Below are 27,796 nucleotides of genomic sequence, written 5' to 3' on the forward strand. Positions count from 1 at the left end.
TACACAAATTATTATCTAATTGATTGTTATTATAATTATTATACAATATTAATGTATGCATGTAATGAATTTGCAAAAAAAACCTGATCTATTTAATGTATATCAGAAAATTATATAAAACTGGGTTGCAGTTTCTACTTTTTCATCCCTTACAATCCCATTTATCAGTACAATTGTTAAAGTAGTTAAGTAATTAGTTATTTTTTCATGAAAATTAAAATAAAGAGTAGTAGTCGAGAATAGTTTACAAAATTGTTTCCAAGTGTTTAATTTAATTAGAGACTTTCTGTAGATAATTTTTTAATATCAATAAAGGCAACTTCATTTTTTATTACTGAACATGAATATAAAAAAAATTGTTTTCAATTAATTTATGGCGCAAAAATATGGGAAGATTCATTTCGGAAAAGTTCCAAAAAATTGTAGAAACTAGTTCGATAAGATTTACGAAATGAACAAAGAATTGCTATAAAATAATAAAAATATACTGCATCAAATAAATTGTTCGAAAATGCTTAATTTGATATTTGTAAAACAAATAAATAGTGTAACATTTGTTAAAACATAAATATGAGTCATGATGGTATCAATTTCCGGTTCTGTTCCTTCATTCCCCGCGATCGTTAGAATTCGGAAGAGGAGTGACGCCACAGCTTAGGGGAAGGACGACATTTTACCTGCCTCGTCGCGCGTCCACGGCATGTGTAACGAGTTTCATGTGAAATACGTGACTTTATTCGTACAAATTTTACGCAATAGCTGCTCATAAAGGGAAAACTCATCCGTACTGGCAAGGTAAGCTACTCTAGTTAATGCAAACGCGTATTTCTGGGTAAATGGTTATTTCGAAATTTTTCTAAAGTGTAGCCATTAATTTTAAGAAATAGAGGATAAAGTTATCGATTACCCTACTAGAAACTTAACCAATTTTATTATAAAAATCGCATATTATAACGTGGAGATGTCTACAGCATATTTCATTTTATACTGAAGTATTCAGTGAACACGGTTGTGTGCCGGAAACTTTCCTCCGAGTCGTATAATATGAACATCAATGTACGAAGTTTAATATGCGTCTTATCTTTTAACTTCAGCCAACTTATACATTTTACAATGTAACAATAACTTTACTTTGAATTTCTTATATGCATTTACTATTAAAGGAAATGAATTTATAATGTTGCTGGGGTCTTTTACATTATAAATAATCATTAAAATTACTGTTTAAACAAAAAACTGTTGTCGATTATAAACTTTAAAATTTAAGTTATGTAGATAAAATTAAGTGATGATTATAATGCATATAATGATATTTAAGAAATATATTTTAATGATTTGATACAATACATAAGTATTCTTATTTTGTCTATAGACCTTTGACATCATATCTGACATCCATAGCTCATCTGTAAGTCATAATTATGAGTTACAGCTACATTAAATGCAGGTTGGTAACAATGGAAAGCATATATTTATAAATTTTAAGCTGTTAGGTCTCTACATCATTTTTTAACTTAAATGATTTGTCCAAAGAGGATTTAAAGTAAAGGTTGAAATGCAATGAAACAATGTTATATTTAATGATAAAAATCACTGTCTGTAAGACCAGTCATTATTTTCCTTACTTATAAAATTGAAATAATTCTTTTAATTATTATTTTGCTTAGTACTTATATGCATTTGATTCATTAATAATTAGGTTTTACATGTAGTTATTTAATGAAACAAAATGACCAATATTTCTATATACAATGTCAATTTAAGAAACTGTATATTTTAAAACCAGTTCATTTACGTTTGCAGCTCTAGCATGAGTCCTCGTGGCAGGGGTTTTAATTCCCGTGGTGGCAGTTCTTATAGAGGTAGAGGTGGTGGTGGAAATGAATGGAACAGTGGATCAACAGGAAACATGTCCAGTAGAGGAGGTTACTCATCTTCTAGAGGTGGCAGATTTAAATATTCAAATACCAGTTATGACTCTCGCTCAAAATATAATTCTGGTTAGTTGAAATTCATTAGCAATAATATACATATATATAAAATGAAAAAATTTCAATAGTTCTCACTCCATTGTAAATATATTTAATAGTATTCAAGAAAATTTGTGTATATAATAGGTGGATCTGAAAGGTATTCTAGCAGAGGAAGGGGTGAACATTCAAACAGTTATAAAAGGCCAAGGGTATGTATATAATATAAATTAATAATTATATATAGTTATTAGTTTCATATCACTTTCAGTATAACTTTTGTTTTGGATGGTGTTACTTTTAGATCTTGAAAGTGACTTCATCTGAAACAAAGTTATACTAATCATAATAAACACCATAAATATGTGTTGAATTTTTTAGGATTCTTACTCTGGGAGAGATGATCATCGATCGTCGAGTGACTCCACTCGTAAGAGGATGAGAAGTGATTCGTATCAGGTATGTTTTATAATATAAATTTAACGATATTTTTTTATTACAAGATACATCTTGAATGAGCATTAGTCTATTTTGTTTGAATCTCCTACCGTGCTGTGGTCAAGAATTATTTTTCCACCTTGAAAGCCCTGCTTCACAGAAAGATTTTTAAATTTCAATTATGTAGCATGAACAAACGATGGTCCTGAAAGATTTTCATTGTACGTATTTAAACGTAATATTCGGAATATTACGAGTATTCGGAATATTCAGAAAATACTTTTTATGTTTCATGTAAGAAGTATTTTCAGGACTCTCGTCTAAGTAATTATAAAAAAAATTTAAAAGAGTAGTAGGCAAGGCATTCATAAGTCGTCATACTTTCCTTTCAAGCGACGAGCCAACGGCTACTTGAACACCCATTCTTTTTGCGTTGGGACACTACTGATGGAACACTGCGAAAACATCACATAATTAAAAGATGAAATACACCTAGATGGTACTTATATTGTTACCTGCACACAGTTGCATTAATAAGTATTGAGAGCGACCTGAAATCTATCAGAATGAACAAACGAATAGATATATACAAATATGAATTTTAAAATGCTGACATTACATCTGTATTGTTTATTACGTAAAACAATATGTGCAACTGAGCCAGTTTCCTGCACAATGCGAATAAGTTATTGAAATGTTAACAGCATCCCTGAATTGCCGCACCGCACAAATTTCTAACACAGCTGCTTCTTGCAGTTTTCAAAATTACGTCAGTTAAAACTAATCATTGGAATAATGAAATAAATTGTCAGTAATGTCAGAGTAATCATAGACCTTTCCAATGTAAAGAATATGCATTCTATGTTACGTTCAATTAACAATGCCCGAGAAACATCAGCTTTTCCTATATGCGTGACTCTACCTTATACCTACAGGTAGATTTTGAAACTAGAATATATGCTGGAAAGCTTTGTACAAGCAGTGGAAGTACACAAAATATTTTTCCATCGTACTTTACCCTTAAAGAAAACAGCAAGGATGTATATCATTAGAACTACAGTTTCATTAGTTTTATTTGATTTCGGGGTCCATATAAGCATGCGTGAGGCGTATAAAGCATTATACGAAAGGATGCTTTACAAATAAGAGTATGCAAAAATACATCTATCTTTATATCATCCAAATTGGAAAGGTCTATCCATGAACAGTTAATCCAGAATCATACAGAATTCAGTTCATTTGATATCTTCAAGGAAGTGAATGCTGATCATAGCTAAGATCATATCAACGAATGAAATGGCAAGGAATACTATTATATTTTTCGAAAAGTAAAGATCGTTTTTAACATAGAATAAAAAAAAAAGCGGTATATAAAGTTATTTATATTTGAAACGTGAGAGATAAAACGTAACTTAGGCGCTTTTCAAGTTTAGGGAAGGTAAATCTATATTTTGGTGATCCAACGGGAATGGGTGTAGTGACCGTAACGGTACATGGTTGGATGATTTTGTACTAGACGATTGGCACTGTAATGAGAGGTAAATGAGGGAGTGCAAAAGAATCGACAGAATGGAATTAGAGAAAAAAAAAAATGTATGGAAAATATGTGATAGGAGGGAACAGTGGGGAGAAATGTGTCTAGAGTAAAAGAAAGAAGGGCAGGAAAAGAGAAAGATACAAATGGGAAGGAGCACAATTGAATTTGATTTGGCAGGGTGGAGGTAGCGGTAGCGGCTCTCAGAGGTATTCTTCTTCGTATGGTGGTTCGTCTGCGTCAGCACCTTATGACGATAATAAGGGATCGTCATCCTCGGCCGTGTACGAGGACAAGAGACAGAGCGAACGTGCTTCATCGTATCACCGCTCAGAGGACCGTCATTCAGCATCACGGAGCTATGCACCTCCACCACCCCCTCGGATTAGCGAAATGGCACCTCCAACTCAGAGATATAACTCGAGCCGAGGGCGAATATCGCATCAAAGCTCAAACTACAGAGGTCGCATTTCAACACGCGGCAGCGGTAGAGGGGGTGGATTCCATCGCATGAGCTCTCGATCGGACGTCGTCATGGCTCGCAAGCGTACTCTGCCATCGCTTGACTATCGACGCAAGCTGCTAGGATCGCGATCGCGAGACTACATCCAGCGTGTGCGCATGACTACTACCAAAATGCGCAGGAGGTAATTAATTAATAAATCACTTACCTACCGCAATACCGTCCTAGTAGCCTGCTTGCTTATTTGTCAGTAAACGAACTGACTATATCCGACTATATGACATGAGAGTCAAGACGATGATAGACATAAATGGTAAAAGAAAACAAAAAAAAAGTAAAATGACACAAATGATCGCACGAAACCAATATTCTACTGTCGAGAGACAAACTTTTCGCAGGGTTCTAAATAAAGAGGGAATTGATTCTGATACGCATAAATACACTGTGTGCGAATCGTCAAAACACAAATGTAATTACTTTTGATATGAGAACTACTATAATACTTGTACTTTACGAGATCATTAATTATCATTCTTACACATAGCGGTGACTAAAACCAATATAAAAGAACGTTGTTTCTTAGATGTATTTTAAGACGCGAAAATGCGAAGACATAGATAAGAGCACAATGCAATGCAAAAAGGCTGAATAGTTAAAGACCTTTATTGCAATACGAAATGCATTCATTAAGGGGGATAAAAGAAACAAAAATATTATCGCGATATTTGCTGTATGTCAACTAAGAAAAAAATATTTTGGTTGATGATATAATGAAAGACAAAGGAACCAGAACAAGACGAAGGGAAATAATGTAAGTCAAAACAAAATTGCTGTGTCATTAGTAGCGGTACTACTAGGCTATCCGGAAGTAAAAAGGAGTCAGGATCAGGAACCAGCATGAAGGACAAGGATAGAGAGATGACCAAAGCTATTAACGCTGAATTTTCCGATGACGATGAAGAGGATGATGATAACAAAAGTAATTGGGATGACGATGAAAAGGTAACTCCATAAAGATTGCTAATGTATCCATATAATATTTACTATAACATTTACCGACATCAATTCAGCCGCATGAACGCGACGATGAAGAAGAAAAAGAAGATGAAGATGAAAAGAAAGAAAAAATTGAGAAACGTAAGAAAGAAAAACAAGATCGAGATAGGCCAAATTCCGAAGATGAAGAAGAAAATGATGATGAAGTGAAAATAAAGGATGACGATGATGATCGAAAGCTTGAGGTAAGTTAATTGCGACATTGTAATCATCACAATTATCCTTTTTGCGTTTGTCAACTTTTTTAGCTATTTACTGAACGTTCTCTAGTGACTGTCACGTATATTATCCTTTTGAATAACACCTTACTATAGTAGCTCTTATGTATATTTTTTTTTGAACGGTATGCCATTGTACGCCTTTTTGAGGATCAAATTTACCATTTTTTACCATTACAAATCGAAAAGTCTTTTAGCATTTTGCAATCTGAGGCTTTGTTAACGAATTATATAAGCAATTGAAATTTACAGTTTCGAATTCCGGCGCGGGCTATTTCAGTGTTTATTAAACAAATAATTAATAATAAATCTGCAAATACTTGAATGTGAAATAATCTTGTAATTTCTCGTTTCGTAAATGAGTAAAACGCTGCTTGTTTGATCACAATATTATTTATGATAATGAAGTTATTGTATTACATCTTTAGGACGATGAAGATGACGGCGATGACGAGGAAAGAGACGATAATGATAAAACAGATCATGGTAGAGCTACTGGTTCTGAAGAATTACCCAGTAGAAGAGATGGCAGAAAATTCATTAAATTAACTTGCCCACATTGCGCTCATCGTAGCGTTACTTTCAAAGAATATTCGTTGCATTTATATTCGGGTCGTCACAGTGCAGCAATGAGACGAATCGCATTACGCCATAAAGCAACTTTGACCCGCATGCGTGTCTTACAACGACAAGAACAACGACGTGTCGAGGCCCGTGATGCAGCTCGTGGTACTTTACCATCCCGTACCATGTTCTGTCCTATTTGTAAACTCAATTATCGTTCTCTTAAAGCAGTACATCAGCTGTCAGATTCCCATCGTCAGATGAAGCGATTCCTCACACCATTTTGTCGCGTTTGTCGCATTCAATTTCGATCACCAATGCTATTTGAAACTCATATGTGCTCTTTGGATCACATTAAGGTATTAATTTCTATCGCGCTATTAAACTATTTTCAACGTGTCGAAATACACAGTGTATATACTTTTATTTTTAGAGAAAAAGTGCATTGAAAGAAAGAATGAACGCTGGCAATGGCGATGCAGAAGCAGATTCAAGTGGACCTGAGGAAGACGACAAAGAAGTTAATCTTGATAATTTCATGACTCTAGATTCCGTAGGTGATGTGGACGGTACGTTGTTAAGAGCTGTATAATATATTATTTGTCGAGTAAATGTAAATTTGATTTGAAATTCCAAACATAAGCTTCATTGGGAATCGCTATATAAACATAATTTACAGCAGAAGATGAAGAGTCTCCTGAGAAGAAAAAAGAGAAACCAGAAAGTGAAGGTACGAACGACACGGAAAAGAAGCCTAAAAGTAAGCAAATGATCAAAGTTGGAGCAGAATACATAAAACGTGTCGAAGTACAATTCTGTGAATTGTGCAAGATGTACCTACCACGTAGTGAAAACAGCGAAAGGGCGATCGCGCTTCATTGTTCAACTAGAAGTCACCTTAAACGGTAAAAATTACAAAATTCTAGGAATTTTTTTTTTTCCTTTTAGACTGGTATCGATAATGTTATAGTAATGTGTAATATTTTACGCAGGTATGTGCGTGATAATGATGATAAGGCATTACGAAGACAAGCGGAAAGAATACATCTACAATCATCGTCATCTGCTAATACTACTTCCACGGCAAATGCTGCAAATACTACAGAAAATGCTAAATCTCCAACTAATTCTGAACCACAGTCCGCGAATACCACATTATCAGTAATTACAACCGATAGTACTAATGCTGCTGAATCTGGTAAGCTAGTCGAACAAAAAGGGATTGTTTCTGAACCTGAAAAGAATACTAAGGATAACAAAAATGGGCCAAAGGCTGATGAAGAAGAAGATGATGATTATCCAGCCGATGGTAGCAATAAGTTGTGGGATGATGTTGACAAAGATTTGGGTGATATTTTGAGGGAAACAGAAGCAGGAGGTAAATCAAGCGACGACGAAGATTCTCGTTATGATCGTTTCCGTAATTCAGATAAGAAACAACAACATTCTGGAAAGGATAAAGAAAGGGACAACGAAAAAAATGAAATTGAAGAAAAGGATCCTTTAAAAAAGGAGGTGAAAGTAAAACTCGAGAAACTAGATATGTAAAGTCCAAGAATTATTAGTACGTTTCAATCATATCCTAATATACTCTTATTGTTTTTTTATAAAATATGCAAAACTTATCCATGGAAAACTTCTATGCTCATTGTTTCATACGACAGAATCACATTTAGTAAGCAACGTAGATATTTTGGACGAAGTTAAAGATTTATGTACAGAAATATTTTTAGTTTTTAATGAATTATTGTAGATATAAACCGATTAAAAATCGTGTTTGTAAGAAATCTTGATTCAAACAGTAACTTTAAGCAGTTAGATCATCATTGTAATTACGTACGAAGTTATGTAAAGCAAGAATTTTATATAAAGTCATTCAATATAATTAGATTGTAGTTTTCTTGTTTTTTTTTTTAATAAATAATGGACATGTTTGAAATGTACACTCGATGGTATAAAGTTAACGATGTTCAATTCCTTTGTAATTCAAGAAGTCACTATATACGCACATTTAGTGACAACAATATTAACTAGAACTGTAATGGACATTACTCATATAAGCATTTTATTAAGTATAGTTGTGTAATAGTAGCGATTATTTGTGCATTACAAAATTACTTGATGGAAATCTTTAGAAAATAACAAATATCGATTTCTAATTATTAATGTAAATGGACATATAACAAATTCGATAAACCTGTCACGTATAAATAATAATGATAATAATAAACACTATTATGTAACTTCTACTGCTTTATAATATTCTTTGAGCCCGCTCACATGAATTTGACAACACACTTATGAATGACTCTTGAACTACTCAATAATATCTACAATTGCTTGTAATGAACTTTAATTAAATAAAAGGAAATTCAAATTTCTCGCGGAAACTTGTATCGCCGTCTAGCGATGAACATACGAACTATTTTCGGAGTATGTTCAGCGCCTCTATCGGGGAAACGCCCAAGTTGGTCGTCGAATAGTTCCAATTGTCAATGCTAGATGAAGCCATTTGTTTCGTCCAGATTTTTTTTTTTATTATATTCAATAACAAATAGGTGAACAAGCTTCGTAATGTTAAAATTTGAATGGAAACCAATTTTTAACCCTAAATTCTTTATTTTTTAATTAAAACAAACATAGGTAGGAACTATTAATTTATTTATTTTTAATTAAGACAATACAAAAGTAGGAACTATTCCACGACAAACTTGAGCGTTTTTCCGACAGAGGCGCTGACCAAACTCCGAAATTAATTTGTATGTTCACCGCTAGGTGGACATTCATTTGATCGAAAATACCAAGTTCTCACAAGAGAAACTGTGATACATTAAAAAAATTTTAAATTAAGTTTAAAAAAGAAGACTAGCTTACAATATTATAAAAATGGAGAACATTCGATCGAATGCGCCGAACATTTTTCAGTTCGAGAAGAGATTTCATGAAATGCTTGGAGAAATTCAGCGGTATACGGTTAGTACGATACTTCATTCGTCTTGGTTTTGAATTTTCTTCAGTGATAATTTATAAAATAGAAAATAATCTGTAGGAAGATTGGGAAAAGGAAAGATAATATAATTAATACATAAATTAACTTTGACTAAATAACTATCTTTCAGGATGAATTGGATAAATTAGAAAAGGAACGTCTTTCAATACACGAGGAGCTTCTCTCGAAAGAGTCACTCTTGCAGAATGAACGCAGAATATCGCACGATCTCCGGGGTCGTTTGAAATTAGCGATGGAAACAATTGATCGATTGGAAGAGGAGAAAATGCGCGATAAAATTGATCAATCGAATTTGTCGATCAACTACGACAGCGTAGTTAAGGAACGCGACATTTTAGTGCGGGAAACATTTTCAAGTCAAACAGAAGCCGTTACAATCAAAATTAAAATGGAATCTTTGGAAAACAAGTTACGTCGGGAAACGCGACGAAAAGAAGAATTAGAAAAAGCAATGAATGAGTTGAAAAATGACAATGAAACCATTGTCGCAAATATTGATATGTAAGAAAATATACAGAGAGTAACTAATACATATGTAGAGATTTTACAATTTTGTCTTTGTCGCTTTATAACTTTATCTATGATACAAAAATAAAGTAATTGAACATTAAAGTATGGAGTCCAATGAAGTCTAGTTGACACAATTATCTGTCTGTTTAAAAGCAACCAATTTTTTAATTATAGGACCAAATACAAAAATTTAATGATTGTACGTCATATGCTATACCGTCTTTCATCGTTTTAGGAATATTGCTAAAATTTCGAAAGAACAGAAATATTTAGTAGAAAGCGCCAAAGCTGTAATTGAATTAAACAAACGGCTACAAACGTTTTGTCTCTGTTCTCACGCGATAAATGAGAAGAATAAAGCAGAAATAAAAGATTTACGAAATAAGCTAATCACACTCTCGACAAACGAATCGAAATCGTCAGTTACTAACAATAAATTACATCCAGAAATAGAAGCCCTATGTTTCAAGGTAGATAGAAGAAACTAAAATGTTAAAAATGAATAGCAAACAACATGCTCTTATTTTATATTACATTTAAAACATAAGACGTCTTAACTTAAATGATTGATTGTTGAGATTTGGAATTTCCAATTGAATAAATTATTAATAATCATTTTCTAATACAAAATTTATTTTAACGGACTGTAAGAAATTAATAAGGCGATACAGTTTCTTACCAGTTAACGATATTTATCTCTTTAATTATTGCTTAAGACTAATAAAAGTGCTCGATATTCAATCTAATGAATGGAGTATGAGAATTCCAATAGATATACATACATACGATGTGTTACGTTTCAGTTGAAAGAAATGTCAATGGAATTGAAACATAAGATGCAAGATTCTACAACGCTCGAAGAAAATATAAACAAAATTTTTCAAGAACTGTCCTCCAAATTCAATACCAATGAGAGTAATATTATTAATCAAAATAACCAATAATTAGAATAGTTGTTCGAATCATTTGTTTGTTACCATCATTTATTTTAATTTCTCGATATACCTAATAAGATGTTCACTCGATCAACTTTAATATTGTTAAACAACACGAAATATTTTAAAGTAAAAATACATTATTTACCGTTATAGCATATATAAGGATTACTAATAATTTTTTATATACAATAAAACCTTAAAAAATAATTAACTATTAATTCGTTGCCTTTTCCTAACCTAAAATTGTATATTATATTTATTGAATTGAACACCTAATCGAAGAAATCCTTTTTACTTGTCTCAAAGCATTCCATTCAAAAATTAGTTTTACACATTTTCTTACAGTGCAATGTTATGTACGTAGAAAATTGTTTTTATGTTAATCATAATAATATTAATAATATGATAATGGAATTATAACATTCCTTATAACTAATTGTAATATTAATGATAATAACGATGAGGAACAACAATAAAAGTAGTAATTGACCGCTTAAGAGTAAGGAAAGGCGGGTTTCGACAATAAAAGTAGACGAATAGGATTAATATAAAATGTATTATAATAATCGTATATTTAAGTATAAGTGGAAACAGATCGGAATCCCTTTTTCTTGTATAAAAAAAAAGGAGAGCCCTCTGTTTCCTCGAAAAACTATTACAACAAGCGTTTCAAACGAAGACAAAGTCCGTGTTTCACCTTTTTTTTTTGTTTAATTACTTCGACGATAGAAAGAGGAAAAAAGTGAAAGAAAATCGAAAGAACTTTCTCTTTGAGACCTGAATTTGCGCTAATTAATGAGTTACTTAATGAAGATTCCCCTTCGATTCGGTGAAAAAGCTAACTTGACAATGTGTGTGTATATATATATACATATACATATGTATATATACACATGTATATATGTATATATATATGTGTATATATATATGTATATATATAGGTATACTTACTTATACATTTATATATAAAAAATGACCGCCCATTGTTTACCTATCCGCACCCCCTTCTTTTTTTTTTTATATATATATATAAACAAATAGCTGAGACACTTAAAAACAGAAAAACTTTTCCATTCACGAAAGAATTTTCCTCGGTTTCAGTTCGTTCAAATAAAACGAATGCAAACATATTTTAAAAATCCATCGTACCCCTTGAATATTGGGAAAAATGGAGGAGAAACTGTAGCACATACTCCAAAACAAACGTTTCTTTGTCTTTTTTAGCTTGTTGTTGTCAATGTAAATTTCCTCGTAGATATGTTGAATAATTTATTAAAACATTATGTTAATAAAAGTAGCAGTTTCAAATACTTCTTAAATATTGAAACAATTTAATAATTTATTGCTTTCGCAAGTATTCAACTTGTACGTTAATATTTATTACTTCATTCTTGTTTTATCCTACGTTACTTGTTCTGCGAAACAAAAAGAAATTGCACACATATCGGACGCACAATTTTCAGTATACATATTTAAACTACCAATTATATGAGAAAAAAAATCATTCAACGTTGATTTATGTTCTAAATTATACGTTGATCAAATAATTAAAATTATCCCCTTCAACTATGAATTCTATCAATCGTCACAATCGTTTAGCTGTAACGTTTTCGAACTGCACGGTAAATTGCACCATTGCAAGGATAATTTTCTATGAAATTATTTTCATTGTCGCGAAATAGGTAAAGGAGAGAAGTTATTACGGTCGTATCTTCGGATCTGCGTTCTGAGCTCTCTTTAACATCGTTAGAAAATTATCAAAAATTATCACAATCCGCGATCGTTTCCTTTAAGAATCCTTAAATATGTTTTTTTTCTTTTCTTAAGTGAGGGGAAGTGAGTTTCTCCTCCAGGATAAAAGAGCTCCTATGAGTAATCAGTAAAAAAGAGAGACCGGCAGCGACGGAGGGAAACGAAGGTGGCTGTCAAGGAGTAAAATCACAGAAGGACTCGCATCGTGAAGCGAGCGAAGGAGACCGAAGGTAAAAAGTAGAGGGTGACGGTCGAAGTTACACTGGCCGAAGGGTCAGAGTATAGAGCATCGTGCAAGCCAACTTGGTGGCTTCCTTTGTGGCTCAGACGCTTTCAGCTGATGTCCGCCTCCCTTCGGTGGATTTGACGCTTCCTGTTTCAAAATAATTTAATCGTTCAACATCTTTTCTTTTTAATCATGAATGGAAATATTTGTTGCTCTTAGGTGAATTAAAAACTTGCTTAAATTATATATGTTAAAATAAAAATAAAATAATTTGTCAATTTAAAAGCAACATTGTTTGTTAGAAACAATAAACGGATATTAAAACATATTTACTATACAGATGCATAAATTCATACATGTACAGGTCTCTATGCTACTACATACACAATTCATATATTAAGAGCAATGTTCAACGTGTTTACTGTACAAGAACATACATTCGTTCCATGTGGAGGTGCATAAGCTACTAACATAGTCGCGATTATGTAAGATAAGGCACACAAAAAGTTACAATAAGCATTACATAACATGTAGGTGTTAGGTATTATTTCAATTAATAAAAGTACGATTAAATAGAACAATATATTCCAACATGAGTTTTGAAAAGTGATTCAGAAAAATAATTTTGTAAGTGTGACAATTTATAAAAGTTGCACAATAATTTATCATGACATTGTTTAGCATTAATTAGCAAAATAGTCAAATTCCAAGCAAGCATGCGAAAAGATACATAGAGAGGGAAAGAGTTACCTTCTGCCGAGACCGACCCGCACCAAACACAGAGAAACAGACACAGGAAACAAAAAAACAGTGGTTAATCAATGTAAAACTATCCGCTATAACAAATCTCTAAAAGCAATTAAACTTATATTTGTATGAACGGCAATTTTACTAATGATTCATGATAAACTCTAATTTTGTAACTATCAAAAAGAGAGCACATACTCTACAAATAGTTTGGTTCAATAAGAGCGATCGATTCAATGAGTGAACAAAGAAAATGACTAATACTTCAATGTAAAAACACTAATCAAACTTATGCTAATAAATATGTTCTTTTAGCCTTCCAGCACGATATAAACATTATATGCATAGGCACAATCTTATACTGATTTATCCAGTTAGTCAAAAGTTAATTTTGTGTATGTTATTTTCTATATGGAGTGCTCTGTCCACCTGGTATATATATTTATTTCAATTCCATGAAGATGCAAAACAACTATTTAATTCACATGAACCGCGCCTGTAGATTTGTAAATATATCTGTCTAATATGAGTTACACCCAAATTGTTTACATTTGATAATTTTATTTATTTTAGCTATCAAAGTTATCTATCCAATGGAATATAATATCTTACAAGGTGTATATTTTACATTACTTATACTTTCTATGAGCTATAAAAGAATGATCTCTGTAAAAATTATCCATGATTTTTCAACAAAAGGAATGCAAAGGATACAAAAAGGAAGGGAACAAGGTATTTCTACAAGATTTTTAATGTTGAAGTATATGGCAAAAATTGGCAAGAATACAAGTAATGATAGGCTAGTCAACAAACAAACATTCAACTTTAAGCATTTAAAAAAAATGAAAGTCTGTTATTTTTACACAACCACCACCACTGGAAGGCTAATAACAATGTTTAGCTTCCAATACATTGTTAAGTAAAAATAAGAATTGAATATTTGTAAATGCTTTAAATGGATTCATACAATTTTATCCCATTATAATATAGATTGTAGTTTCCAATTCATTTTAACTCATTTCAATGCCTTGACTATAAAAAAATATACAAAGAGAACAATATTGTATTGTGAAATGTATTTACCAGTTTCTTTTCCATTTTGGCTTTGATATCTCGTGCTAGAGTGTAAAACGCATCTTCAACATTAATGCTAGACTTAGCAGAGGTTTCCATGAATTTAATTCCATACTCGACTGCAAGTTGTTCTCCCCGTTCCTTTGAAACCTGTCGTTTTTCCTTAAGTTCACACTTATTGCCCAACAGCATTTTCTCAACATCTGCCGAGGCATTTTCTTCAATGTTTCTAATCCAATTTTTTATATTTTCGAAACTCTTTTCGTTGGTCACATCGTAAACTAACATTATACCCATTGCACCACGATAATATGCTGTAGTTATCGTACGAAACCTTTCCTGACCTGCTGTATCCCTTTAAAAAATTGTGAAAACAATAATTGTATCGAAAACCAAATTATTGAAATGCTAAACACATGGTAAAAGAATTTTTAATACAAAATTATGTAATAATGTGTAAACTGTATAAAATATTCTTCTGTGGTTACTCTATGAAATACTTTATTTGAAACATTATTTACGAAATATTCTAATTTCAAACAAAAGATTAATTTGGAAAGAACTGAAATCATATGATATTAATTTTAATATTTTCTGCTTTTTAAGTTCAATCACTTGACTGAAATATGCAGTGCTTACCATATTTGTAGTTTTATTTTCTTGCCATCTAATTCTATTGTTCTTATTTTAAAATCAATTCCTGAAAACAAGAAATAAGTATACATTATAATAATAAAATTCTTATGATATATATTTTTGTTAATATTTAAGGTGGTCTCAACTTGTATAGATATTTATAATATAAATTATAGCATTAATACATTAATACAATTAATAGTAATTAAAAAGGATCATCTCATCTCTGTATTCTTATACTCGAATAACATTATAACATAAAAAACATAAGTGAAGTATGATGTAATGATATGTAACAACAGATATTACATTTTTTATTGCTATTTTGCAGTATAAGAGATTATACAATGATACTAAGAGTCTTATTAACAAAGTAACATGATTTTACATTGAGGTATTATAATGCAATAAGAATTAAAATGTTAAATGAGATACATAAGATAAGAGATTAATGACGAAATAAATACATACATAACTGTGGTAAAAAGAGAAGTAGACAAAAAAATAGGGATGAACAACTGAATGATACACTACTTAATATTCTTTCTATTAATATATAAATTAATAAAGTAGGACAATTGCAGAGGTATATTTTTCTCACATATTGAGTATACTATTCATCTCATTTAATACATACTGTTCAGTTGTTCTATTACATATGTATTTTGACAATGTTACCACCACAATATATGCTAAATAAATTGATGCCAATATATAAACAAATAAATACATAATTGAAAGCAATTCATACTGTCCTACAAATGTTACAATTAAATAAATGTACATAACACATGTATATTTTGACATACTTGTGCAAAATTAATGTAGCAATAAAAAATTTATAAGTAAATGAATAAGTAAAAATATTGGTAAACGCTACCGATAACCCAAAGTGTTTTAGTTATTTATTGATGAACATTTTTGAATAAATAGGTAAAGATAGTGTAGTGTAAATAGTCAAATGTTTGTAAATGCACAAATTCCTACAAATGCATCGTTACAACATATAAAAGTCTGCGGCATATACTATAAGATTTTGAAAAGTCTTTCAACAGGTTGTATGGTATTGAAATTTCAAACATTTATTTAAAAGTATATTGTTGACGATTAAACTTCCATTTGTACATTAAGACTTCGCAAATAATTTAAAACTTTTGTTAAGAAATTCTATTTTGATATTTTGCTTTTTGAAAACCTGTTAATGAAGAGCAAACGCATAAAAAAGATCACGATAACAAAACGGTAAAAAAAAGTCCAATAAAAAGGGGATAGTTACCAATAGTTGAGATGAAGGTCGTATTGAAAGCATCTTCGGAGAACCTGAAGAGGACGCACGTCTTGCCGACCCCTGAGTCACCAATCAGCAACAACTTAAACAAATAATCATATGTCTTCGCCATACCCTTTGTTTTCAGTCTCTCTCTCTTTTTCACGTGTTTCCGTCCACACTTCTTTTATTTCTCCTTTAGTCGTTCAGCTCCTCGGACGACGATCTTTTTCAAGTGATCGTGATCCTTGGAATTCCGATGACGCACCCTTTAAACTTAAACGAGCACACTGTCGTTCGCGATTGTGTTTATCGAGACGAAATTAAATTCACAGAAGGTTCAGAGGAAGGATTTTCTATTGGATTCTGTACGGATAGGGTGAAACTCGCGTAATAGGGCACGTAAAAACATCTGTCAGAAAAAGCGATGACAGCCATCGGTAAGTACAACTTTTTCTCTGGTGTTGTGGCCAGCCTTCTGACCGCACCACAGGTGATGCGCGCGTGTGTATACGCATACGCAACACGTGTGTCAAAGATAAGGTGAATCTTTACGAGAAGAAACATTATGGCGCGTTCATATAGGACCGACGGATTTGAGAATATGTGGATGGAGCTTAAACTGCCTTTATGTTCCATTGACCTCGGTAATCTTCCGTAACCGACGTTTGGATTGAGTAACTTGTTGATTATTTAATAAACTTTTATATGAAAGCAATTTTATTTGACAAAACTACAGTAAATTACTTCAGAGTAGATTTTGTAAAATTTTCCTCATAGCTTTATAAATACAGGGTGTCCCAAAAATGTTGTAACACATTGAAAGAGGTGGTTCGGGAGGTGATTTGAAACAACTTTTTCCTTAGCAAAAATGTTGTTCGAGGTTTCGTTGAGGAGATATTCACAGAAAACCTCGACCAATCAGTATGCGCGTATGCTGGTTGAGCGGCCGCGGTAGCGTATGAGCGCGGCCGCCTAGCGCGTAGCTTACGCTCAACCGGCATATTCGCGCTCTGATTGGTCGGGGTTTTCCGTTAATATCTCCTCAACGAAGCCTCGGACAATATTTTCGCTAAGGAAAAAGTTGTTTCAAATCACCTCCCGAACCACCCCTTTCAAGGTGTTACAACATTTTTGGGACACCCTGTATAGGGACACAAATATCAAAGATTTCGACGAGAGTTTTGACTCTGTTAAACCACTGTAGTTTCAGGTATAAATTCACCAATTACGAGGCAGTAAATAAAAACTCTAATTTTGACTTGAAAATCACGTTTTTCGTCGAAAACAACCAAGTACAGTAAGTGATACTATTCTACCGATTAAAGCAAAATGACCAAGAAACGAAAAGTGTCCAAAAAGACAAAAAAATCATGGCGCAAACATGTAGATATGAAAGATGTTGACAAATTCTTAGATGATTCTCGATTAGAAGAGAGGTTAGGTTCTTTCTCTACTCGTAAAAATTCCGATTTATTTACCGTTTCTACGGAACCTGAGATCCTTCCGAAAAAAGCACGTCGCGAATTGCTGCTATCGAAAGAGCCACGATGTTTCAATATCTTGAAACCTCATACATCCGTCCCTGATCCGATAACAAAAAGAAATCGTGTAAAAACTAAAGATGAAAGGAAAAATTCTCTAGTTTTGCGAAAAGAAGCTCTCAGGAAGTCTCAAGGTATTTTAAAATTGAAAGAAAAAATACGTATAAAAAATAAGAGCATCGCAGCACTAAAAAGATTAAGTAGGCCCAAGAGAGGAGAGTTCAACAGTGATGTCTGGAAAGAAAAATTTGGAAAAGAAATCGATACAGATTGGATGTCTTCAGGTACTGTAAAACATACGCTATCTCATTTTGGAATGAAGAAGAAGAAATTGCCTACTTCCTTACATAAGAAACAGTCTGCGATACCAGCAATTGAAGCACCACATCCAGGAACATCTTACAACCCTTCGTTTGAAGATCATCAAAACTTATTGCAAGAGATTGCAAAAAAAGAATTGGAATTAATGAAGGAGGAAAAACATTTGGAAAGGGTTACCTCAAAGATGTTTAAAAAGGTACTTTGTTTATGCATTTTTATAATAGGTGACTTAGTTAACATTGGAATTTAAAATATTTATCTTGTTCTTGTTTCTCTTGTCATGCTAATTATTAAATTATTCTGATATAGGTTTCACCAGAGGAAAAAGAAAAAGCTTTCATGAAAGAAATGTCAGTAGGTCTCAAACCAGAAGAAAATGACGAATCTATCATAGATGATGATCCAGAAGTGAAATCTATAAACCCACCAGTAGAAAACCGAAAAAAGACACTTGTACAGAGACGTAAACAGAAAGAACAAAAGGAGTTAGCTCACAAGATTCAGCGAGAAAAATTGGAGAAGAGAAAACTCTCTGATATTTACAAATTAAGACTATTAGATAAGCAATTATCTACTAAAGAGAAAAAGGCAAAGATGCTCAGAGAAAAGAGGTTGAAAAAGAAAGCACTGAAAGCAATGGGTACTAAAACTCTTAGTAAAGTTAAATTTGAACCATTAAACCCTGATTTCAAGTTAACAGAAGAATTGACTGGAAATTTGCGGAATTCTGAACCAGTTGGTAATTTATTGAAAGATCGATTCAAATCACTTCAACAAAGGAATATTGTTGCTCCTTCTACTATTAAACTGTAAGCATATATAGTAATATGATACAAACTAATTATAATTTTACAAGCTATACATATACATATGTAATTATAAAGTGAATTAAAAATAAGTAAATTTCTTTTTTGTTTCAGAAAACGAGACAAAGCTAAAGTAAAACGATTTATAAAACCAGATCACAAAATTGATATGAAACAGGTCAAAAATACGAAAGTGTAACTTTCATTAAGTAATGTACATAGACTAAATAATAATTTTATTTAAGTATAAATCGTGAGGATATCTATTTATACAAAAGTTATAAATGCCAAGAATTTGTTATAGAATATGTGGGATGAAGTTTACAAACTTCTTTAAGCAAGTAAATTTCAAAACGAAATAATTATTTAGGAAATAATTTTGTATAATATTTAAAAAATTAATAAAGTTATGTATACAAATGTTTCCTTCCTAATATTTAATCTTGCAGTTACTTGACTTTACCATCATGTAATATTTATACATAATTATCGAAGTATTAATTGAACAAATTTATATAAATAACAACAAACGGAAATATAGACTATGAGCTTTATTCTTCATTAATATCAAATAATGATTCTTCGTCTTCTACGAACTCAGTAAAATGTTCTTCTGAATCGATGTCGAATAACGTCGTATCTTTAAACGTTTTATCGAATTCACTAAACACACTACTTTCGGTAGAAATTTCTTTTTCTTCACTCCTTTCTGTTTCTAATTTTTGCTAAGGATTGTAAAATAATAATTCGATACATAATTATCACAGAATGTATGTTCAAATATATGTTATTATATAGAATCGTTAATTTACTTCATCTAAAACTGGTTTGTACGATATTTCTTTATCGTCAGAGTCCGCCATTATCTCGAAAACAGCATTTTCAGAAACTTCTTTCAAATCTTCAGAACAATATTTTGTGTCTCGTAATATAGTTTCAATCCTTCGTGTAAATCAATCATAGTTTAATAGCCCATTAAATATTACGTTATTACAACTGTTCTAATACCATAGGTTATGTTTGGAAAAGATAAATGCAATTTTGTTCGAAATGCGTATTCACTTGTAAAAGAGTGTATAAATACCAAATTATTTAATAACATAGCTCATATTAACTGAACGCAATTATTTTTAACTTAGCAAGAATTGAATTTATCCTAGCATTTTATTTTCTCTTGAAAAATTGATTTTCATTTCAACTTTTTCAATTATACACGCAATTGCTACTCTTACTTACGATTTGACAATACCACACCGAAATTTTAATTGTCCTTTAATGAGTTTGTTTTGCAAAGATAAGAGCAATTTAATATAACTTGATCCTGTTGTAGAACACTGTAAAATATGTATCCAACATAGTACATGTTCGTTAAAAAATTATGTTATTTAAAAATTATTTGGTGTAAAATGTAATAAAATACCTTGAGTAAACACATTACAATATATTTGAAGTCGTAAAGTGTCTCTACAACTGCCCTTATTTTGCATTCTATTCTCTTCTGTAAATATTTTGTAACACCTACTTTTGTTCGTTCTTTGTGAAGTAAAGTTTCTAATTTTGAAAGATAGAAGTTGGCTTGATGCTCTTCCAGTTGAGCATTTTCGATCAATGTCAAACATTTTCCTTCTATTGCTGGATCAGGGATTTTTATAACAGATAAACGTTTTTTCATTCTTTCAAATTTCTTCTGTAAAGATGTTAACAACAAATGTTGTACTTTTCTCGTAACTATGTTTCCTTTTATATTTGAATGATGAACAACAATATCCTTCCTGTGTTGAACAGTTAAATTTCTACAAGACAAAAATGTTTGAAAAAGAAAATACTTTAAAACAATATTTCCTGGTTAGAAGTAATTGTATGAGTCTCTTTGTTAAAAAGAATTACAAGTAATTTCATTTTTTAACATAAATTCAATATCTCTTTTGGCATACAAACACGATAAAAAAACGTATTGTAAATTAATAATTATTATACTACATAAATGTCATGTAAAAAAATATTCTATGTAAGTCAGAAAATGTATACAAAAACAGGTAAAACATTACTTAAAGTTGCTTTCAAATTCTTTTTCCAGCGAAATATCGTTAGAAATTTTTATTAATTCATTTTTTAACATAATATTTTCTCGCATTAATCTTTGATTTGGTAAACTTATATGTTTATTAGTTTCTATTTGGAATTGGGCTGCCACATTAAGAAGACGATAATACAATTCATTTTTGAGCCTAAATAACAAAAATTTATTAATTTATAAATATAATAAAGTCTCATTTTCCGTTTGTAATAAAATAAATTAAATAATTTTTTACTAAAAATATGCCAAACAACAACGTAGTACATTTCTTTATCGAATTCAAACTTTTGACTGATGCTCTCCAGACTATCTTTAACTTTTTTGTTGTTTTCTATTCTATGTTCATCATGTGCTTTAAACTTCTCTTCTAACGCAGTTTGCATTTTTTTAAAATCTTCCAAAGTGTTGATTTTAGCATCTAGGGAAAATGTTTTTATATTTATAAAAATAATTGTTCGTAAATGACAAGTAAGTAGGGAGAAATGGTTTAATTTACTTAAAACTTTGATCTGGGAAACCAATTCAACTTTTTTTTCTTTGTATTTTTGATTTAATAATTCTACATTATCTTCGTGAGATTGTTTATTTTTTACTCGATCATTTTCCACGGTGTCAATTTGAGTTTTTAAATTGTCTACTCTATTAATTTGTGCATACATTTGTTTGGATAAGTTTGAAATTTCTTCGGCTGTCTCTGCATCCACGGCAGACAGAAATCCTTCGATAGTTTCGATTTCTTCTAATAACTCGTCATTTCGATTTTCTAATCTTAAATTTTCAGTATTTTTATATTATTATATTAAATATCGTTCAATGTTTAGTTCAAAAATAATTAGAAGAAATGTAAGATGTATATAAAATATTTATTATTAAAGTGTAAAAGGTTTTATCTTAATTTATTCGATTGGCCATTCTTTTAATAATGGTAATATTATTTTTAACCTTTTTATTTTATTTTCAACGTCCGTAATTTTAATACTATACAAAGCCCTTTGCATATTAATAATTGTTGGATTATTTTTATTCTGTTCATCTTCGTAAGAATGTAGTTTCGGCGGTAGCGATATATTTCCCTTGTCTTTTCCGTGTAAATCCACCATTTTTGTATGAATCAAGACTTCGATAATTTCACAAATGTTTTATTCTAATTAATATAAATAGGAGATCATCAAATTATCAGCAAAACTATTTAAAAAAAAAAGTATTGAGATATGTTTACAAATACATATGTGCATCACTATGATATCGTAAAGTCTTGTAATATTCAGAAATAATATTTTGCGATATCATCCAAACTTCAGATGTATTACTGTTATTTAGTCAATTTCGAAGGTAATCGTAAATCAATTAAAACAAATTATAGTTCCATTCGGAGGTAAAAAGAAAATAGAAATTGATGACCTCACGACACATGAAAATGCTCCTTAAATCGTGATGCCATGTTTATTCATACGAGCTGATATGAGCGCTTGCTTACAGCGCCAAACTGAACTGTACAAGCACTTGTATCTGCTTATATCTTAAAAACAAAGTCTCAGATAACAAAATTGTAGACGTTTCGATTACGTTTAGCGATTACTTAAAAAATTGCACCCAAGAGCAATTTTGTAAACATCGGCAAGAATATTCCTCAGTCACAGTTTTTTCCAGAAATGTTAGTAATAGGAAAAATACTGGATATATAGTATTAAAACTATACGTATTCAAATAAAGCCTTTTGTAATTGCGTTAACTTTTTCCTTATTATTATCATCCCTTCTATGTATAAAGATTTATTCTATTTACTATTAAACCTGTACCTTTTAAAAATGAACAAACATGCGACATAAAACAAACTTGATTGTTACTTGATGAATAAATCATTCTCATTTTAATCCCACTTTTTCCTTTCTACATTAGTAATAATGTTTTTTAATCTAATTACTAATATACTTTGTGTATGTCTATTTCATTGTACGCCTTTGTTAATATACAAAAAATTGTATCACAGAATTCACAGAAAAACTATGTTGACGATATATGAGGTTATGTTACTAAGTGATTACAATGGATGTTTATACATATGTAAATTATTATACAGTATTGGCAAAAAGATTCAACTTGTTCAGGTTCGAGTCTTTATCTTTAGTTTAGTTTTAATGGCAAACATAACTAATATTTATGTAATGTGCGGCTCACTTCAGTTGTTCAATGTACAGCGTATAAGCACGACAATTTTCGAAAACAAACATCCGTGAAACAGCTGATTCGTCGATAGTTAAATGTACAATGTGCTTTGATATTCGATAATTGAAGTATGTAAATTAGAAAACGGAATTGGTTTAGCATGAAAAAACCTTATCTTTACAAATGACCACAAGAAATCATTAGTGCAATAACCGAAGATGTGCGTTGACGTGTCTCAATGACGTAACGTTCTCTTTCTGCTACGAAAAGTCGAATTCTCGAGAAACATACTACAAAATGAACTCAAGAAGGTTCTTACCAATCTGTTCGAACTAAAAGTAAGAAATCATGTACCTGTTTTCCTTTGGAACAATATTTTTTTCTTTCTTATGTAGTGTTCACTAAAATTTAGGTTATAGAACATAAAGAATATCATATTTTCATAATTATTGTGTACAAATAATGTTGATATGTCAAACGTATTTCCTCGAGTGAAGTTTTAGTATTAGTGTGTTTGTGAAATTAAAATTTTTATTTATGTTGTGAAAATACAGTTTACAAAATAAGGTTCTGTAGCAAAAATTGTGTCCAACAATAACATAAGTAGTTTCAAATATTTTCACTGCATTCCTGTATTTGAAACCAATCTGTTTTAGTTTGTCTTCGCGTGAATTGTAAATAAGTATTTGAAATGATAATGTATTGGCATAAATCATTATTTTTACACTAGTGAAAAAAATTTTACACCATGCAGTAACACGCTTTTCGTTTACATAAGACTATATTAGTAATTTAACTGTAATATCATAAAAACTATTGTTAGAATATTCTCACATTCTGTAACAAGTAAAATATTACCAGTTCTGTCAGTGTTTATTAAAAGTTTAATTATTTGTTTATCGGTACTCTATTCATATAGAAATTATATCTGATATATATCAATTTATGTAGTTTTTTTCTAAAAATTATTAACCAAACATTGTTAATATAAATTTCACTATTTTATCGTAAGTAGTTTTATTATGTTTTCCATTGATCAAGTGTTTTCATTTATGATTATTTTATTTCATACTTTTGGATTAATTATAAATGTATGTAAGAGAAATTATGTATGTCTAATAAATGATAAAATTTCTAAAAAATATGTTTCTTTTTTTAATGTTTAATTTTCATCTATGAAACTTCTTGATGTATAAACAAAAAAAAATTATCACATATAATATTTATTACAAAATTTGATTTGCTATACAGTAGAACCTTGATACTGTTCTCTGCTAATAGAGAAGAATTGAAAAATACTTCAAGTTTTAAAGCAATGTTTTTAAACTTCAATATTTTAATGTAAATTATCTTTGCAAAAAAAGATTTATTCAATTATCTAAATGGTGCATACTAAGATGTGTTCAGATAATTAAGGTTTTATTGTATACAATACACTTATAATATGTATTGCAAAATTAACAGAAATAAAAAAGTATTAAAAATAAAATTTTTTCATTTACATTAAGATCGGTTCATTGGTAGAAATACGATAAAGATTGAGCCATCAAAATGAAGCTACGGAAGGAGTTGCTATTACTCTTACTGGTTATGTCTGTTTCATCCGAATCAGAAGTTTCTAAGAAACAATCAGAGGCTTCTGATGAAGAAGCAGAAGAAGATGTCAGTTTAGAAGAGAATGTGTTTGAACATTTGAGAGAACTGAAGGCTTTGCACGATACTATTCTAAAAATGGTCCCAGCTTCTGAACCATATCTTAGCGAAAAAATTACAAAAAGGAAAGAGGAAGTAGAAAATGAACCAAAAACTAAAGAGGAAAGTTCTGGAATGAGAAATCTTTGGATAAGGGCAATGATAGCACAGGCTAAGGTTATAAACTCACCAAATAGTAATTTAAGGATTGAGGAAGATGAAACAAAAACATGGAGCGAAGAGGAGCAACTCGAGTCCTTGAATGAAGAGACTGCTCAGGAACCTCTTTCTCCGGAACAAGAAGAGGGTATGTATCAAACTAATTGACATTGCACTTATAAGTTGTAACAATAATTGTATACTTTTATTCTAAACTTTCAGCGGAGCAAATATTTAGGAAAGCACAACGTCTCTTAAATGCCACACGGTCTAATAAAGCAGAGGCTTACGAGCTATTAACGTCCGCAGCAATTCTTGGTCATCGTGAAGCTAGATCTATGTTGGCCTGGGCTCAGTTGCTGGGAATGCAATTTGGTCCAACTTCACTCTGGACATCTAGTCAAGACATTTCAGCTGCTTACCAAACATTTAAAGAACTTGCTGAAACTGGATTACCATCCGCTCATATGGTGAATAGACCTTGTGATAATTCATATATAGAATAAGAATATATTAACAAATTACTAATTAAAGTTTACACTCATGATAATAGAATACATAATGTTCCAACTCGTACACGTGTTTTTTGTAGGGTATGGGATTTTTATATGCAACAGGATTAGGTGGAGTGAATGCCTCACAGCCTAAGGCACTTCTACATTACACAGCAGCAGCTCTTGGCGGAGATACTCGTGCGCAAATGGCACTGGGATATCGTCATTGGGAAGGTGTTACAACGCCAGCTTCATGCGAAAGAGCTTTGGACTTTTACCGTAAAGTCGCTAACAAAGTTGCAGAAGAAGTTTCCTTTAGCGGGGGACCTGTTGTCCAACGAGTTAGACTTCTAGATGAACAGGAGAATCCTGGATACAGCTCAGGAATTTTTGATCAGGATCTGATAGAATATTATCAGATGCTGGCAAAAAAGGGAGATACACAGGCTCAAGTTGGATTAGGACAACTACATTACCAGGGTGGCAGAGGTGTTCCATTAGATCATGTAAGAGCAATGCATTATTTTCAACATGCTGCTGATGCTGGAAATCACGTCGCTATGGCTTTTCTAGGAAAGGTATCACAAATATTGAGTTTTTATACATGTTTATTATATTAATTAATATAATGTTAATTTTACACTGAATAATTCATTGTTGTTTTAGATTTATTTAGAGGGCAATGACATAGTGGAACAAGATAACAAAACGGCATACAAATATTTTAAAAAAGCTGCGGAGCTCGGAAATCCTGTCGGACAAAGCGGTTTAGGGCTTATGTATCTTTATGGAAGAGGAGTTGAAAGGGATACTGCAAAAGCTCATCAATACTTTAGTCAAGCTGCAGAGCAAGGATGGGTTGATGGACAGCTCCAACTTGGCAACATGTATTTTAGTATGTATTTATATATGTTTAGAATTAATTTGTAATAGTTACATAATCTATATTTCTATAATATATAGCTTAATTAAGGATGTAAATTCATTCAACGATTTTAATAACTGACCTACTTCATAGGTGGAACAGGGGTGAAACGTGATTACAAATTAGCAAACAAGTACTTCAGTTTGGCCAGTCAATCTGGTCACGTTCTGGCATATTATAATTTAGCACAAATGCATGCCACTGGCACAGGCATGATGCGTAGTTGCACAGCTGCTGTTGAACTTTTGAAAAATGTTGCTGAAAGAGGCAAATGGAGTGACCAGTTGGTGGTTGCTCACACAGATTATAGAGAAGGTCGAATCAACGAAGCTTTCGTCAACTATGCTCTCCTTGCAGAAATGGGTTATGATGTTGCGCAGAGTAACGCTGCATTTATACTTGATAAAGGGGAAACTACAATACTGTCGGAAGAAGAAGGATTAGTTAGGGCACTTTCTTTGTGGGCAAGAGCTGCCGCGCAAGGATATTCTGCTGCTCAGGTATGTAGTTATAATGAAATACGTGTAAGAGAATTGCACTAAAGGCTACTCTGAATATGTCTTATTAATACTCGTACAGTAAAATCTTGATTTGATGGATTTTGAATTTAACGAATACCTCCTATCTCCAGTAAGAATATTACTAAATTACGTCTGCTATTATTTACGAATTGTTAATTATAATAGGTTAAACTAGGAGATGCACACTATTATGGTAAAGGAACGAAAGTTGACTATGAGGCTGCAGCTAGTCACTATCGATTAGCTTCTGAACAGCAAACAAATGCACAGGCAATGTTTAACCTCGGATACATGCACGAACGTGGTTTGGGCCTGGCGAGAGATCGACATTTAGCTAAACGATGTTACGATCTCGCAGCAGAAGCCAGTCCAGATGCTAGAATTCCTGTAGCATTGGCTCTCATAAAACTCTCTTTCCTTTTTGGTTTGGACTATCTACAAGAATTTAGCTTTGTCGATCATCTGAATAAATGGGACCAGCTTTTGGGCCAGAATTGGGACTTGTATCTTATAGGACTGCTCACTGGCATACTCAGTTTAATCATTTACTTCCGCAGGCCACAGCCACCACCTCCGCCTAGAATTAATTAGTTATTTACTATTTTTGTTTGAGTCCTTCTTTTTCTTTTAGATGAAGTCAAGTTTGTTACTGATGGTTCATAAATACACGCACGTGCGTGCATACCGA

General features: G+C 31.6%; 6 protein-coding genes across 10 annotated transcripts; 3 read left to right on the top strand and 3 right to left on the bottom strand.

Moving 5' to 3' along the window:
* Nucleotides 1-635: 635 nt before the first annotated feature.
* Nucleotides 636-8,069, top strand: LOC128885372 (zinc finger protein on ecdysone puffs-like). 5 transcript variants are annotated; one of them, XM_054139383.1, is made up of 12 exons: nt 639-795; nt 1,373-1,447; nt 1,804-2,000; nt 2,118-2,182; nt 2,352-2,429; nt 4,123-4,589; nt 5,248-5,407; nt 5,476-5,646; nt 6,108-6,602; nt 6,677-6,812; nt 6,923-7,148; nt 7,236-8,069. In XM_054139383.1, the coding sequence occupies exons 2-12, from the start codon at nt 1,422-1,424 to the stop codon at nt 7,789-7,791; spliced, it is 2,577 nt and encodes an 858-aa protein (XP_053995358.1). In that variant the 5' UTR covers nt 639-795; nt 1,373-1,421; the 3' UTR covers nt 7,792-8,069. The 5 variants fall into 5 exon arrangements, with proteins under 5 accessions (XP_053995361.1, XP_053995358.1, XP_053995359.1 ...); XM_054139384.1 differs by having other exon boundaries at nt 6,926-7,148; XM_054139385.1 differs by having other exon boundaries at nt 5,251-5,407.
* Nucleotides 8,070-11,238: 3,169 nt separating this feature from the next.
* On the bottom strand, nt 11,239-16,897 carry LOC128885385 (ras-related protein Rab-8A). The gene is made up of 4 exons (XM_054139404.1): nt 16,413-16,897; nt 15,140-15,200; nt 14,510-14,855; nt 11,239-12,826 (listed from the first exon to the last, which is right to left on the bottom strand). The coding sequence occupies exons 1-4, from the start codon at nt 16,534-16,536 to the stop codon at nt 12,728-12,730; spliced, it is 630 nt and encodes a 209-aa protein (XP_053995379.1). The 5' UTR covers nt 16,537-16,897; the 3' UTR covers nt 11,239-12,727.
* A 496-nt stretch (nt 16,898-17,393) lies between these two features.
* On the top strand, nt 17,394-19,513 carry LOC128885428 (ribosome biogenesis protein NOP53). Its single transcript, XM_054139476.1, has 3 exons — nt 17,394-18,464; nt 18,578-19,077; nt 19,189-19,513. Exons 1-3 carry the CDS (start codon nt 17,736-17,738, stop codon nt 19,271-19,273), a joined length of 1,314 nt encoding a protein of 437 aa, XP_053995451.1. The 5' UTR covers nt 17,394-17,735; the 3' UTR covers nt 19,274-19,513.
* Nucleotides 19,514-19,616: 103 nt separating this feature from the next.
* LOC128885431 (uncharacterized) lies at nt 19,617-23,437 on the bottom strand. Its single transcript, XM_054139481.1, has 5 exons — nt 23,330-23,437; nt 20,495-20,846; nt 20,311-20,408; nt 19,887-20,016; nt 19,617-19,799 (listed from the first exon to the last, which is right to left on the bottom strand). Exons 1-5 carry the CDS (start codon nt 23,380-23,382, stop codon nt 19,626-19,628), a joined length of 807 nt encoding a protein of 268 aa, XP_053995456.1. The 5' UTR covers nt 23,383-23,437; the 3' UTR covers nt 19,617-19,625.
* Nucleotides 21,115-22,863, bottom strand: LOC128885430 (uncharacterized). The gene is made up of 3 exons (XM_054139480.1): nt 22,094-22,863; nt 21,648-21,919; nt 21,115-21,569 (listed from the first exon to the last, which is right to left on the bottom strand). The coding sequence occupies exons 1-3, from the start codon at nt 22,249-22,251 to the stop codon at nt 21,247-21,249; spliced, it is 753 nt and encodes a 250-aa protein (XP_053995455.1). The 5' UTR covers nt 22,252-22,863; the 3' UTR covers nt 21,115-21,246.
* LOC128885424 (protein sel-1 homolog 1) lies at nt 23,425-27,796 on the top strand. Its single transcript, XM_054139468.1, has 7 exons — nt 23,425-23,655; nt 24,826-25,316; nt 25,391-25,638; nt 25,761-26,240; nt 26,329-26,557; nt 26,681-27,087; nt 27,274-27,796. Exons 2-7 carry the CDS (start codon nt 24,869-24,871, stop codon nt 27,697-27,699), a joined length of 2,238 nt encoding a protein of 745 aa, XP_053995443.1. The 5' UTR covers nt 23,425-23,655; nt 24,826-24,868; the 3' UTR covers nt 27,700-27,796.

The sequence above is a fragment of the Hylaeus anthracinus genome, unplaced genomic scaffold (genome assembly GCF_026225885.1).
Source record: "Hylaeus anthracinus isolate JK02 unplaced genomic scaffold, UHH_iyHylAnth1.0_haploid 11981, whole genome shotgun sequence".
In the NCBI taxonomy this organism is placed as follows: Eukaryota; Metazoa; Arthropoda; class Insecta; order Hymenoptera; family Colletidae; genus Hylaeus; species Hylaeus anthracinus.